We start from the raw sequence: 14,364 nt of genomic DNA, 5'->3' as shown, positions 1-14,364 counted from the left end.
TGTTTAATGTATGCTTTAAAATAGATGCAATTATTACACGGCTACAAATACCGTATAAATAAAACCTGAAAACAATCACAGTATTAATTTTCAAGAAAGGCAGCATTTCTTGTGCTCGTCTTGGAGATAGAACGAAAATCAAATGGTTTGTTTGTTGGTTTATTGGGTATAGCTTGACCACGAAATGAAGGCATATGACTTTGAAGCGAAACTTCATTTGTATCATTGGTAATTGGTAGAATCTGCCAGAAAGCACCGAATAGTAAGAGGTATGGTCTCGCTAATCCTATCTGTTCCGAAATAATAACAAACAACCTATTGCACATGATACAAATGATAATTTTGCTTCAAGGTCATCCGCCTTCTTTTCGTGGTCAAACTATAACATATTTCCAGTTCGTGTACTTGGTCACGTAGGACCCGTTTAGGAACTCGCGTCCAATATGACAAATAATACAATACAGGTACATAGTGTAGGACAGAATTAACAGCACAGAGAAGGAGATTGCACCCAGGGCAAAGGGGCGGGAATCGAACCCGCCACCTCAGGATTATTAGAACAACGCGCTCCTTACTGCGCTACCGAGGCTCCAATTAAATGGTGTGTGGAAAAAATTATGAAGTCATGTTTATTATTTAGTTTTTGTTGCCTAAAAATTAGAAAAATTTTGTTCTAAATTAGAAAAATTTAATGATGTGTCACTATTGATTATCTATCGTTTTCACGCCACCACGCACCGATTATGTAATTTAACTTTATTCCAGTTTTGGGGCAAGAAAAAGCATTAAAGTTAAACTTTAAATCAATCGCTAGTAAGTTTTCCCCAAATTTTAAGCGGTGTCACTTTTTCTTTCTTTTTTTTTTTTTTTTTGTCGGGGTGCGATATGTTTAACTTGAAATATAATAAGAAATGAATATGTTACATTAAGTTATATTTAGTGAATAAATGTATGAATTATTCAGTAAGTTACAGCCCTATAGCCAGGGCAAAGGCAGAAATTCATGAAATACACCGCCAGCTGAGTCAATTCCAGCCGAGGACTGCAGTTTCGTGCTTATTAGCACTCATCAGCCCGGCATAGGAAAGTGACTGAGCTGGAGGTGGAAAACCTCTTAAGGAAGCCTAGAGTGCCAAACAAACTGGTAGCTAATACAGAATTAGCACTGACCAGACGAGTGACCGAAACAATGGTTACACTTAAGTTACACTTTGTAACTTACTGAATATACCTGCCTTGCCTTCAATATTCGAGTTGAACCGAACCATTGTTTCGGTCAATCGTCTGGTCAGTGCTAATTCTGTATTAGCTACCAGTTTGCTTGGCACTCTAGGCTTAAGAGGTTTTCCACCTCCAGCTCAGTCACTTTCCTATGCCGGGCTGATGAGTGCTAATAAGCACGAAACTGCAGTCCTCGGCTGGAATTGACTGAGTTGGCGGTGTATTTCATGTAAATGTATGAATTACTTTAGTTGTTTTAAATTGAAGCTGTTGAAAAAGAGTATAAAACATTCGTTAAACATTTCTAGTTTTGAAACTCGGGAAAACAATTGTGTAATTTTTCTTTCAACTAGGGGAAATATATCAGTAATGAGCACCTTAGTTGGAAAGAAGTTTATTTTTAACTTTATTTTATTTAATAGCTATAGGTATAATATTTCAGTTACTTAATACATTAATCATTCAACCAAATTTAACTAATTTCATAGCCATTGACCAAAGTCAATAACCATAATCCAACATGCAGAGACATTTCAAAACATAATTAAGGGCTAATCATTTTTCTTTTTATAAACCACAAAATTTGAAGAGAGAGCTCATTACTTTCAAATGCACCCTTGATCTAAATTCGAAATATATATTCCAGAGAATTAAAATCATAAAACATATTCTAAGTTACTTATGGTCATATGTACAAGGTCAGGGGCGCCCCGATGGAAGGTCATTGTGACCTTCCAAAAAAATCCTTATTTGGCAATTTTGCTGACGATTCGGAATATTTGGAGATAATAATACAACATTTATACTTTTTTACTTCCTTTTACAAAAAAGGAAGTATTGCATTCGCGAAAAAAAATTTCACTCAAATCAACATTAATTTCCATTTTACTCACCCCCGAATGAATAGTTTTTTTTTCGACTCGACCACACGTGGATAAGTGTCTTAGAACGTATAGATACGCGAAATATCCATAATGACGATTCCCGAGTTAATTACAACGAATTTTCTCGTGACGTCTGTATGTACGTATGTATATATGTATGCGCGTATGCATGTCGCATAATTCAAGAACGGTATGTCCTAGAAAGTTGAAATTCGGTACGTAGGGCTTAGTAGGGCTTAGTTGTGCACCTCCCCTTTTTGTTGTATTCGGGTGTTTCTAAAGGGGTGTTTTGCCTCTTTTTGGGGGGAAATCATTGTTAATTTCGATGTACACTCAAGTGGTGTTATAATTTGGCGGACACTTGGAGATATATCGCCAGTCTTTTGGTCGCCAAGTTTTGTTGCCAAGTTGGCGAAAAATTTGGCAATTTTTTTTTTTTTTTTTAATCTGGTTTCAATTTGGGCACTGGTGGTGATATTTAGGGAGTAAACTTTTGAATCGCATTAAAATTGCCAACAATGGGAAAATGACATTAAAATTGGAGTAAAAGGAAGTCGTGTGATGTACACATCAGCTTATTTTGAATATTAAAAAATTTTAAATTTTTTTTAAAATACCTACTGTTTTTTCTTATTAGATGTTATGTATGAATGATAATGTATTTCATCATTCGCTGAAACCGGAATTTTATTCGGCAAATTGAGAATTTTCGCTCTTCCAAAAATTTTAGTTCGGGACGCACATTACCAGGTTAATCTCACTAAATCCGATTATTTATAATACAACTTAAGTAAAGATCCAATGTTCCTGCATTTTTTGAAAATATTTCTTCCCTTTTGTCTTCATACATATTGCCGTAAATGGTGATATTAATTTGCAAATTGCACAATAATCTGAAAAAATTGTATGAAACTAGGAATCTTTACTAATAATAAAGCTGAAAGTCCCTCTGTCTGGATATCTCTCTGTCCGGATCTCTCTCTGTCAGGATCTCTAACGCGCATATAGCGCCAATGCCAAGACCGTTCGGCTGATTTTCATGAAATTTGGCACAAAATTAGTTTGTAGCATGAGAGTGTGCACCTCGAAGCGATTTTTCAAAAATTAAATTTTGTTCTTTTTCTATTCCAATTTTAAGAACATTTTCCCGAGCAAAATTAACAGAAGATGGATGAGTAAATTGTCAAGTTTTCATAACGTGGAACCGTAACATGAACTAGCCAATTGGCGAGAAATTCATCATACATTATTTGTAAATATACAGGCGAACCAAAAGACCTTTTAATTTTCTACTACGGGCAAAGCCGTGCGGGTGCCTCTAGTATTAAAATATAAGAGTATAATATGATATTACAAGCATTTTATTGTGCGTTCAATGCTGAAATTCAATGCGTACAGTATTCGACATTTCGGAATTTTTTTTAAAACTGTCCCTAGTTTGGAACAAAGGCGTGTGGGAATTAAAGTAACGTAACTTTTGATGATATAAATTCATTTTTCAAATGTACCCATACTTTTTAAACAAAACCTTATCCGATTTAATGACTTCAAAAACATTTTATTTAAGGGCGCAAGTTGGTTAACGCAAACTAGGAAAATGTCGTCTGGCAAATAATTTTTTAAGCAATTTCAAGTTCACTCAGTAAGAAACTAACTATACATTGTAACAAAAATCAGTTTCGCTTTTTTGAAATCAAATCAATCGGCTTTTCAAGGTTTGCGTCACAACGTGCAATTTCCAACCGAAAACAATCCTTTAAATTTCGAAAATTCGGGTCACGTGCACAAGGAAATAATCCAACACACGTGCTCCTAACCGCACGTGCTGGAATTTTCTTATGCCAGGCAGCACAAAGTTTCTCTTTCGGAAAATTGGTCACATTAGGAGAAAAAGTTAGCGACTGAAGAGCTATTGATTTCAATAAAATTTTATATTTTGAACGAGTGTTTTGTTTAAAGTATTCAAAGCGACATTTTTTTCAGTACATTTGTTTTCTTCGCCTTTCATAATAAGATGGGACATTTCACTGTGTTATCTTTTTACTAATAATAAAGCTGAAAGTCTGTCTCTGGATGTCTGTGTCTCTGGATCTCTGTAACGCGCATAGCGCCTAGACCGTCCGGCCGATTTTCATGAAATTCGGCACAGAATTAGTTCGTAGCATAGGGCTGAGCACCTCGAAGCGATTTTTTCAAAATTCGATTTTGTTCTTTTTCTATTCCAATTTTAAAAACATTTTCTCGAACAAAATTATCGTAAGATGGACGAGTAAATTAACAAGTTATCATAACGTCGAATCGTAATATATGGGAGCAAATGAACATAGCAAATTGGCGAGAAATTCATCATCCATTATTTGTAAATATACAGGCGAACCAAATGACCTTTTAATTTTTATACTACGGGCAAAACCGTGCGGGTGCCACTAGTATTCTTATATTTCAAAAAAAAAAAAAAAAAAAAAAAAAAATGATATATGAATAGCGTATAAGAGATTTAATGGAGATTTGCAGTGATACATCCTGAAATTAGCCTCACTGAACATGTACATTATCTTTAAGGTATTTTACTGATCGTAAACTACTTGTGAAATCAATAAGCATGTTCATTTTTTCCAGGGAATTTTACTGAACGTAAATTACGTACAAAGGACCTCCAGAAAGTTTAGAACTGTACCCCAATGAACATATTCCAAGGGTGGACAAAGTGCATGTATGTATATAGGCAATGCATTTTATGCTGAAAACCAATAAAAACCAGTCTCACACATGTAAATAAGCCGAGGTGAGCAACTGCTCCCTCGACCCCCATAAATGAAGTGTTTGCATATAAACAGAGCCTGAGAAATCCCTGTCGCCATGTTGATTGGGCGACTAAAAAAGAAAAAAAAAAACTACCTTGGTGATTAGTTCTTTCGGAACGACACGAATGTAATTTTTAATCAAGAGAATTATCACTCTTTTTCTTTAAACATTTCATTCTATATTTTAGAAGTCAAGAAATATCGAGACTTGTAAAAAAATTAGTTTTTTCCGATCAACACTTTCCACTTTCTTTTGAACCACCTGTTATAAAAGTCCGACATGTCTGTAAACTAATCTATAAACGTTGAATAATTTCGTTGTATGCAATTTAATTAAAATGGAAGAATTTGTTATTTTGTCACCAGTTAAGTTCAGAATGTTATAATTTACTAGAAATCAGAACGTTGCCTACACGCATACAGTTGTACTACTCTTTAAAAGTGTCCTAAAGTAAACAAGCAGGGGAGTTCCGGTGGGAAAACCCCGGGAGGACACTGTGACCTTCCAAAAATTTCCGTATTCGGCAAATTCTGTCGGAAGCAAATTTTTAGTGCTTTTAATTACAGAAATGGCATTTTTCAATGCTTTTAATTGCAAAAATATTATTATTATTATTATTTTAATAATGATGCTGTAATGTTTTACATTAAGGTTTCTGGAATTTGGATATTGTTAAAAAGGTTCGGTATGAATGAAAAGATTGGAAAACGACGGATTACGGATTGGTTTTGTTATACTTGTTACGAAAAGCAAAAAGTGCATCGAATGAATTTAAGGATTTAAGAAAAAGGAAAATAATTCAACAAAAATTAAGTCCAAAGGATAGTTCCTTCCTTCGTCAGTGGCACGACAACCCTCGCCTTCTCGGTAATTTTTTTTCCTACCCCTCTCTCTTTTTTGGCCATGGCTTGCCAATTTTTCGCTTTTATGGTAGACAAAAGGATAGTTCATATGCATTTAATGTCAAGGAATGGAGAGCAAACGCAAAATGTTGTTTACATGCTATTTATTCTTCCTTAATAATTTTCATGACAAAAATCTTAATTCATTCCTTTTAGACACGTTATGCATTAATGCATAGTCTTAAAATCCTCTTCTGCCAACGTCAGAAATTACAACCAATTCAAGTCAACATTTTGTAAGCTAGTTTTGTGTATATGCCGTCACAAAGGGAAAGAAAGTATTTTTCGAAAACTTAAAGCCAGAAGTTTCATAGTTTAACCCTTTAAATATAACTTTGAAAAAAAAAAAAAAAAAAAAACCGACAGAAATCTCTTCCAAAGTTAGACTCTCAAAGAATACGATACTAGTAACACAACAATTTAGTTTTAAAAAGTGAAACAAATAATACTGTTTAGATGAAATTATGGAGGAAATAGAACATTTAAAAAACGATCAACATTAATTTGAAAAATGACATACATACGTTTCAATATCTACTAATAGTGATTGATACTAATCCATCGTAAGTGTTTTATGTGACTAAATAATTTCCGGGTTAGAAGCATTCAGATAAGGTTCATAATTACCTTTCACTCGAGCTGAACTTTCTCAATGATCTCCTGGCGGTATTTCTGTCAATAGTTGCACAAGGCACTTTTAAAGGATCCGGATCACATAATAAAGGAGTTCGATCCTTATATTTGCGGGTGTACCGTAATTCCGCTAGTCTATCCAAAGAGCTGGACCGGCGCATCAGTTTTGTTTTACCTCGTCGTCTGGAACGACCTGAAGTCAGATCATCATTCAGGGTCATAGATAAAGGGTGGTGGTTCAGGGGAAGTGTTTTGGTTCGTGCACTGTCCCCAAGAACCCACTCTTGACGATAGCACACTGTCAAGTTATGATCTTGGTAATCCAGAGAGTTGAAAACTAAAGCATCACGCCATGAAGATTTTCCACTCAGTTTAACGTTTAAATCTTCGGTTTCATCAGAATCTGTGGAACTTTGCCGATACTTGCTGATTTCTCGTTCCGGCAACTCAGTCGCCATGTTCACAGAAAAATGAACCCTTTTGATTGCTGGAGGGGGATTGCTTTGGAGAATGGTGGCAGAATCTTGAATTTCGTCGTCGTAAAAGTCTTCCAAAGAATCATAGTCTGGTGTAGGTGTCTTTGGAGGTGAAGGTGACATTGAACCTACCCCCGAATCAGCTTGTACAACTATCCCAGTAACATTTGCGTCTGACTTTTCCTCAGGTTTATCAACGGTTGAAGGCAATACTATGACCAGACTATATTTGTTAAAGCCAGAAGGAGAAGTATCCCGTTTGTTGGACCCGGGCAAACCTGCATACCAATCATCGTCGAAACTCTGGTAGTTGTTGACGTCCAAAGATGAATCGAAGCTCTTGAAGATACTTTTTTCTAATGAAGATCCTAACCTTTTATAAGTGTTTTCATCTGTGGAAACAACCGTTTTGTAGCTTGGTACATCCAAAGGTGATTCAAAACTCTTGCTCATAATCACATTGTTTTCAAAATTATGGCTATTCTTCTGGTTGATGTCAATGGAGGAAACGAAGTTTTTACTATTATCTAAAGAAGACATTTGCTTACCACGAAATTTGCTGCTATTTCTATAATCCTCTTGTAAGCTTTGTAAAGTTTTACAATTCAGATTACTCATTTCGGAACTATTTACAAAATAAATTTGTAAGATCACTTAGAATTTTTTTCACAGAAACACATCGAGACTTGTTTTCAAAACACAGCCATCATTCGAAATAGAACTTTATCAGTCAAGAGCTTAATCATGTATCGATGTCATAAATCCTTTATTTTTCGACATCATAATTCATGGTAATCCGATATATCAAATCCTCCGAAAGTCTTGGCGATACACTTATTAGTCAAAAATCATATCTTTAAAAAACTGTAAGTTGATAGAAAACTGAAGTTACCTTCAAACAAGCAAGGAAAAGCGATCAAAGTATTATCCAGTGACACTAAAATCGAACTAACTTATGCTGAAAAGCACACGTCCTCAGAGAATGCACATCAACACAAAAATTAAAGCGCTATAGAATCAAACACATTCTAGAAGCAATACTCCATTTGAGAACTTATCCCAGGTGACACATTGACACGGAAAATATTCGAACGAAATGTGCAATTTCAGAATTGACAAACAGCAACAAAACGACACGGTGCCAGTTGCACACCACTTCCACGCGCGCAAATCAGCTGTGATGGAATCGAAATGAGTCGAGCGTCGATTCGAGATCAGAAGACGGTGATTTTTTTTTTCTTCTTCGTTTTATTTTTCCCCTGGCGGGATAACGCGTTGCGGTGCTATTACGAGGAAGCTTGCAAAGCACAGATAGGTCACACGAATCTATCAAGTGGAACACGCAGATCTATCCCTCTCTTTCTATCCCGCTTTCTGTTTAGGAAAAAGTTTGGCGCGATTTTTGCTTTTCCAAGGAGACAGGCAAGCTCGGATCCAACAAGTCACGGTCTTCCGCCTTGCGCGTGCTCCGATTCAGCATTTGCATGACAAGCCCCGCCCACTTTGTATGTCACGACTGTGACGTGTTGTTCAGCTGCTATCTACTAGTCGTACACAGGTAAAAATGGATGAAGAAAACGTAAAACATATTTTTTTCGCAGAAAATTGTCCGTGTTAGATGAGTTCGTTGTGGGAAGAGAAACTAACTGCTACAAATCGTGGGGGAAGCAGGGGAACCTCCAACGTGAATTTTTGGAAGAGTGAAAATTCCCAATTTGCTGAACACAACTTCAAATTTTGTCGATTGATAAAATACGGTTACGTTCACATATGCACAGTCGACTCGCGCTACAACGCGATTCGACTTACGCAAAACGGGTATAACGCGAGTTTTTGGCGAGTAGCGAATTTTAGAACTAACGCGAATTTCTCGCGCGGAACGCGAAAGTTTTCGTTAAGGAATCGCTGGGCGTACGTATCATCTTCGATAGTGGCTAGTAAATATCGGTTTCTCGAAACGACTTCATCCCTATCGCATGACTGAGATGCGGAAGTTTTAACACCGTACTAATCGAATCATTGCTTTGTCGGTGTGTACAAATAACTACTCCGTATTTTCCACTCTAAAACACACACAAACATCTTATTTTATTATATGTATAGATTTCTCCTTTTTCACAAGTCCAGAAACGATTTCGCGTTTAGCTTTCAAGAAATTGAAGAGTGGTTATTCCTTTGTTCCAACTGTAGTATCAGATAAAAAAAAAAAAAGAATTCTGCAGGGAATGGAAAATAAAAAAACTACAAGACAAATTGCGAACTGCGAAACATACGCAAGAAATTTCTAGCCCAATATATTGATCCTTATTTTTTGCAAGTAAGCCTTACGATGCCGCTCATTTCAAACTATCAAGAACATGTCTTCATAATACATGCACCTCCCCATTTCACACTTCAGTATGGCAGAAGCTTAAAGGAAAACGAAACAATGCATTGGTAATTGTGAAACATAACACTTGCCTCTACGGGGAAAAACACAATTCTCCAAAAATGACCTTCAGCAACCTGTTCAGTTTCAACAAATCGTTGAAGTTAATTAGCAACTACTCATATATTAGTCCCAAACAAATAGAAGAAAAGAAATAAAAAAAAAAAGAAATTTTTATCGGCAAACTTCTTTTCTTTAGAGGCTTTGAAAACCCATTAGGATAAAAAAAATACTTTGAATCGATTTACAGTTCTTATAGAAAAGAGAGAAAATGACCTTGCGTTTTAAATTTCAAACAAAAGTTGATATTCGGACAAGAAAAAAGAAGAGATAGCGTATAGGCTCTAATCTTTTTTATTACTTAAAAAAATAACCTCGCAAATTGCTAAAAGAAGCATTTCTTATGCCACTTCTCAAATTAACGCACCATCTACTCTGATATTTCGTGCACCAGCAACAAAAATGGCATACAGTGAAACCTGTGTAAGTTGACCACTTGCGGTGCACTACTTTGGTGGTCAACTTAGACAGGTGGTCAACTTATAAAGGGGGTAATGATTTTTTTTTGTATTTCTTGCACCATGTATTCATTTTTTGACTAATTGAACTTACTCTTTTTGTTCAACTCACTTTCATTGTTTAGTATTACTTGAAACAGTAATTTAAAATGTTATTCAAATATTTTTAGAGATTATTTTTCCAGAATGACGTATAATGTGTCATAAAAATTTAAAATTTCAGTAAATTGATCAAAAAAAAAAAGTTTTATTGTTTATGAAAAGTTACTCATTTTACATTAATAGTTCCTAAACATTTATAGCTAATCAAAAATTACAAATTTTTCGCTTAACAACAAGAGCAAAACAAGTTTGGAGAATAAAACGGTTCTTAGTAGTTTTCCCATGTGTCAAAAAGAGGTTTTAGTTATGCTGCTGTTTCATTTAGTTGGTAAAATGCTGGTCTGGCATCAAAAATATTCTTTGAAAGCTGTAAAAAAAATAATAATAAAAAAAAATAATTTGCTAGATAAAATTTTAAAAAATAAACCAAGTGGTCAACTTACAAAGGTTTTTTTGCAATACTCCAAACCAAACTTGGTGTTCATTAGTGGTCAAGATACACAGGTGGTCAAATTACAGAGGTTTTCCATCATTATATAAGATAGAACTAATTCCGTTCCTGACAAAAGCGGTCAACATAGACAGGTGGTCAACTTACAAAGGTGGTCAACTTTACAGGTTTTACTGTACTTCAAAAACAGTTTTGGAGAAAATGATTTTAAGTTACACTATTTTTTCTTCCTTTTACAACGAGCTGATGTGTGCATCACATGACTTCCTTTTACTCCAATTTAATGTCATTTCCCCATTATTGGCAATTTCAAAGTGATTCAATTGTTTACTCTCTAAATATCACCAACAGTGGCCAAACTGAAACCAAATTTAAAATTAAAAAAAAAAATCTCCAAATTTGTCGCCAAGTTGCCGACAAAACTTGGCGACCAAAAGACTGGTGATATATCGGCAAGTGTCCGACAAATTATAACACAACTTGAGTTTACATCAAAATTAACAATGATTTCCCCCCAAAAAAGGGCAAAAGACCCGCTTAGGGACATCCGAATGCAACCAAAGTTGAAGGTGCACAACTAGACCCCACAAGGAGTCCACGTACCAAATTTCAACTTTCTAGGACATCCCGTTTTTGAGTTATACGAGATACATACACACATACACACATACGCACGTACATACGGACGTCACGAGAAAATTCGTTGTAATTAACTCGGGGGTCGTCAAAATGGATATTTCTGATGTCTGTACGTTCCTAGGCATATATCCACGTGTGGTCGGGTCGAAAAAAAAACTCAACTTTCATTCGGGGGTGAGAAAAAGGGAAATTAAGGTCGATTTTTGAGTGAAATTTTTTTCGCGAATACAATATTTTCTTTTTTGTAAAAGGAAGTAAAAAAGGAAGTATTGTATTCGCGAAAAAAAATTCACTCAAAAATCGACCTTAATTTCCAAAAATATCGGTAGATTATATATGTTTCATGATTTATGACAAGTCACTTTAAATTTTCTTAAGTCTCTCAACAAATTGGTTATTTTGAGAAGCATATTATAATGGATAGTACACCACCAAGAATATTTCATACATTTTGTGTTACCCAAGTTGCAATATTTGAACAAGGATATACAATGAATAAACTTAAAACTTATTAACTCGATTTATAGCAAAAGTTAGGACATTTGACCGTACAACAGTTGTTACTTTTTCAGTTCAAGCTCTATATTACAAAATAGCAGTAAAAACCATTCTTTTAAAAGCATTTTTCCACGATTTAAGCAGGAAGTCAAAGCACGTGCCTAAAAAGGATTTAAACTTGAAACTTTCTTTGGCACAGGGAGAAATAGATAGCATAGAATGCATAGCCATGAAATTTTTCCTGAAAATGGTAGAATTTTACTGTTTATTGGTGGGTAAAAAAAATCATTCAATATACCATTCTAAACATTTTGCTTAAAAATTCATGGTTATAATAAAAATGAAATGTTAGAACATAATCTTGCAATCTTTACAAAGTATCATTTCATCAGTTTATTTCGAAGTTTATTAGTTTATTTCAAAGCCCATCCCGATTGATCTTTACTAATAATAAAGCTGAAAGTCTCTCTGTCTGTCAAGATCTCTCGCTCTGTCTGGATCTCTGTCTGTCAGGATCTCTGTGACGCGCATAGCGCCTAGACCGTTCGGTCGATTTTCAGAAAATTTGGCACAAAGTTAGTTTGTCGCATGGAGGTGTGCACCACGAAGCAATTTTTCAAAAATTCAATATGGTTCTTTTTATATTCAAATTTTAAGATCAAAATTATCGTAAGATGGACGAGTAAATTACGAAATTATCATAACGTGGAACCGTAAAATGGGCACAAGCCAATAGGCGAGATACGAAATTATCATAACATGGAACCGTAGCATGGGTACATGCCAATTGGCGAGAAAATTCACCATACATTATTTCTAAATATACAGGCAAACCAAAAGACGTTTTAATTTTCCTATCACGCGCAAACCCGTGCGGGTACCACTAGTTACTAATAATAAAGCTGAAAGTCTCACTGTTTGTCAGGATCTCAGTGACGCGCAAAGCGCCTAGACCGTTCGGCTGATTTTCATGAAATTTGGCACAAAATTAGTTTGTAGCATGGGGGTGTGCATCTCGAAGCGATTTTTCGAAAATTCGATGTGGTTCTTTTTCTATTCCAATTTTAAAAACAAAATTATCATAAGATGGACGAGTAAATTACGAAATTATCATAACGTGGAACCGTAACATGGGCACAAGCCAATTGGCGAAAAAATTCACCATGCATTATTTGTAAATATAAAGGCGAACAAAAAGAGCGTTTAATTTTTCTATTACGGGAAAAGCCCGTTCGTGTACCACTAGTATTTAAAAAAAAGAAAAATTAATTTGAATTTTGACATCTTGAATTCAAATTATGTTTTTCGCAATCACGAGTGTGTGTATGAGTGTGGGGAATATGTGTGTTTGTGTGTAGGGGGTATGTGTATGTGTGTAGGCATGTGTGTTTATGTGCTGGCATAAGTGTGTGGGTAGTTGTGTGTATGAATGTGTGTGGGGGGGGGCATGTGTATGGGTGTATCTAGGCATGTGTTTGTGTACGTGTGTAGGTGCATGTTTTGTACGTGTAGGTGTCTGTATGTATGTATGCGTGTGTGTATGTGTTTGTGTATGTGTGTGTACGTGTGTAGTTGTGTATGTATGCGCGTGTGTGTAGGATATGGATGCAACCTGGAGACAGCTTTCGCTATAGGAGCAGCATCGTGAGGAGCCGGTCGACGGTGATGGTGCGGAGGGTGGCGGTGGGAAAATAAAATGACAGTACGCCAAAAACAGTCAAATGAAAGCAATAAGCAATCGTGATTGCTCAAAAAAAAAAAAAAAAAAAACATATATATATATTTTGCCATAATTCTGGTATAAAATAATTTTTTTTTTTTTTGTCTAATAATGGTAATACGTAAAACTTTTATGTGGGCGAATAATTTTTCACTCTCTTGATGCCATAAAATTTATTATCATCTCCTTCATGTAGCATAAACCTACAAAGTTTTAGCATTTTTTTTTTCTTAATGCGGAATTTTAAGCCCTAATAATCGTTTCTAGGTGTCTGAGAGTGTTAGTTGTGCTGTGTCTGAGTGCAGCCAGCTGTGTCGGAAGCCTTTGCAGCACGCGATATGACTCAAGAGGAAATTGTTTTCAACATAAACTGTTTTTTTGCATAAATTCCGCAATCATAAATATATACAAGGAATACTCTAAACGCTTTTTCTCAAATTTCAGATCTATGCGTGCAAGTACTTTACCTTTAAATTTTCATAATAGTATGAAACAACTGAAAAAAAATGTTAAAACTTTCAAAAGCAAAAACACTTTTGAAACTATCAGAAAAATTAAGATTAGAATGTAACTCGACAAGTCAGTCAAAACAGACTTAAATGCTTTTATATGAATTAATGTAATGACAAAAATTCCGCGTAAAAGGGATTTTTAAGACATAAGTAGAAACTTCAAAAATTAAGCCTGTGTATAAGACTCAAAATTTGGAAATTGAAATAAACAATACTATATATAAAACCAGAAAATAAACCCGTCATGGTATGACGGGTGCAAATTGCCTTTTTATCAGAGAGATTGGCCTCAAATTTACGTGTTCCAATAAATATCTGCACCTCAAAGCCAGACAAGTGTAAGTCACATTTTCACTACTTTTCAAGAGAGCGTAAAATGGTTACATGCATATTTGAGGATTTATTAGCCATTTTTTAAAATTATTATTACCTTCTTCCTTTCTTTTTAGAAGTCAAAACAAATTTATAATTTTATGCAGAAAAAAATATTTTACTACAGGCATAAGTCTTATTTAATCTTATAAGTCAAGGTTTCCAAACTTTTCCAATTCGCGGCATTCTTTGAGGAATTTCCT

The 14,364-nt window shown here is 35.1% G+C and overlaps 1 protein-coding gene across 4 annotated transcripts in view; it reads right to left on the bottom strand.

The window, feature by feature from the left end:
• Positions 1-14,364, bottom strand: part of LOC129234233 (IQ motif and SEC7 domain-containing protein 1-like) — a 684,204-nt gene that overhangs the window by 166,635 nt on the left and 503,205 nt on the right. Inside the window, exon 1 of one of the 4 annotated variants that reach the window (XM_054868169.1) lies at positions 6,440-6,804. The exons of the other annotated variants lie outside the window; for them this stretch is intronic. Within the exon in view, the coding sequence (XP_054724144.1) occupies positions 6,440-6,666 (227 nt within the window). The 5' untranslated portion in view covers positions 6,667-6,804. Of the gene's footprint in view, positions 1-6,439; positions 6,805-14,364 lie in introns of those variants that run through there. 4 annotated transcript variants of the gene reach the window in all.

Source organism: Uloborus diversus, chromosome 1, assembly GCF_026930045.1.
Source record: "Uloborus diversus isolate 005 chromosome 1, Udiv.v.3.1, whole genome shotgun sequence".
In the NCBI taxonomy this organism is placed as follows: domain Eukaryota; kingdom Metazoa; phylum Arthropoda; class Arachnida; order Araneae; family Uloboridae; genus Uloborus; species Uloborus diversus.
The sequence above is the reverse complement of the archived record's forward strand: the minus strand, read 5'-3'. Positions and strand labels throughout refer to the sequence as shown.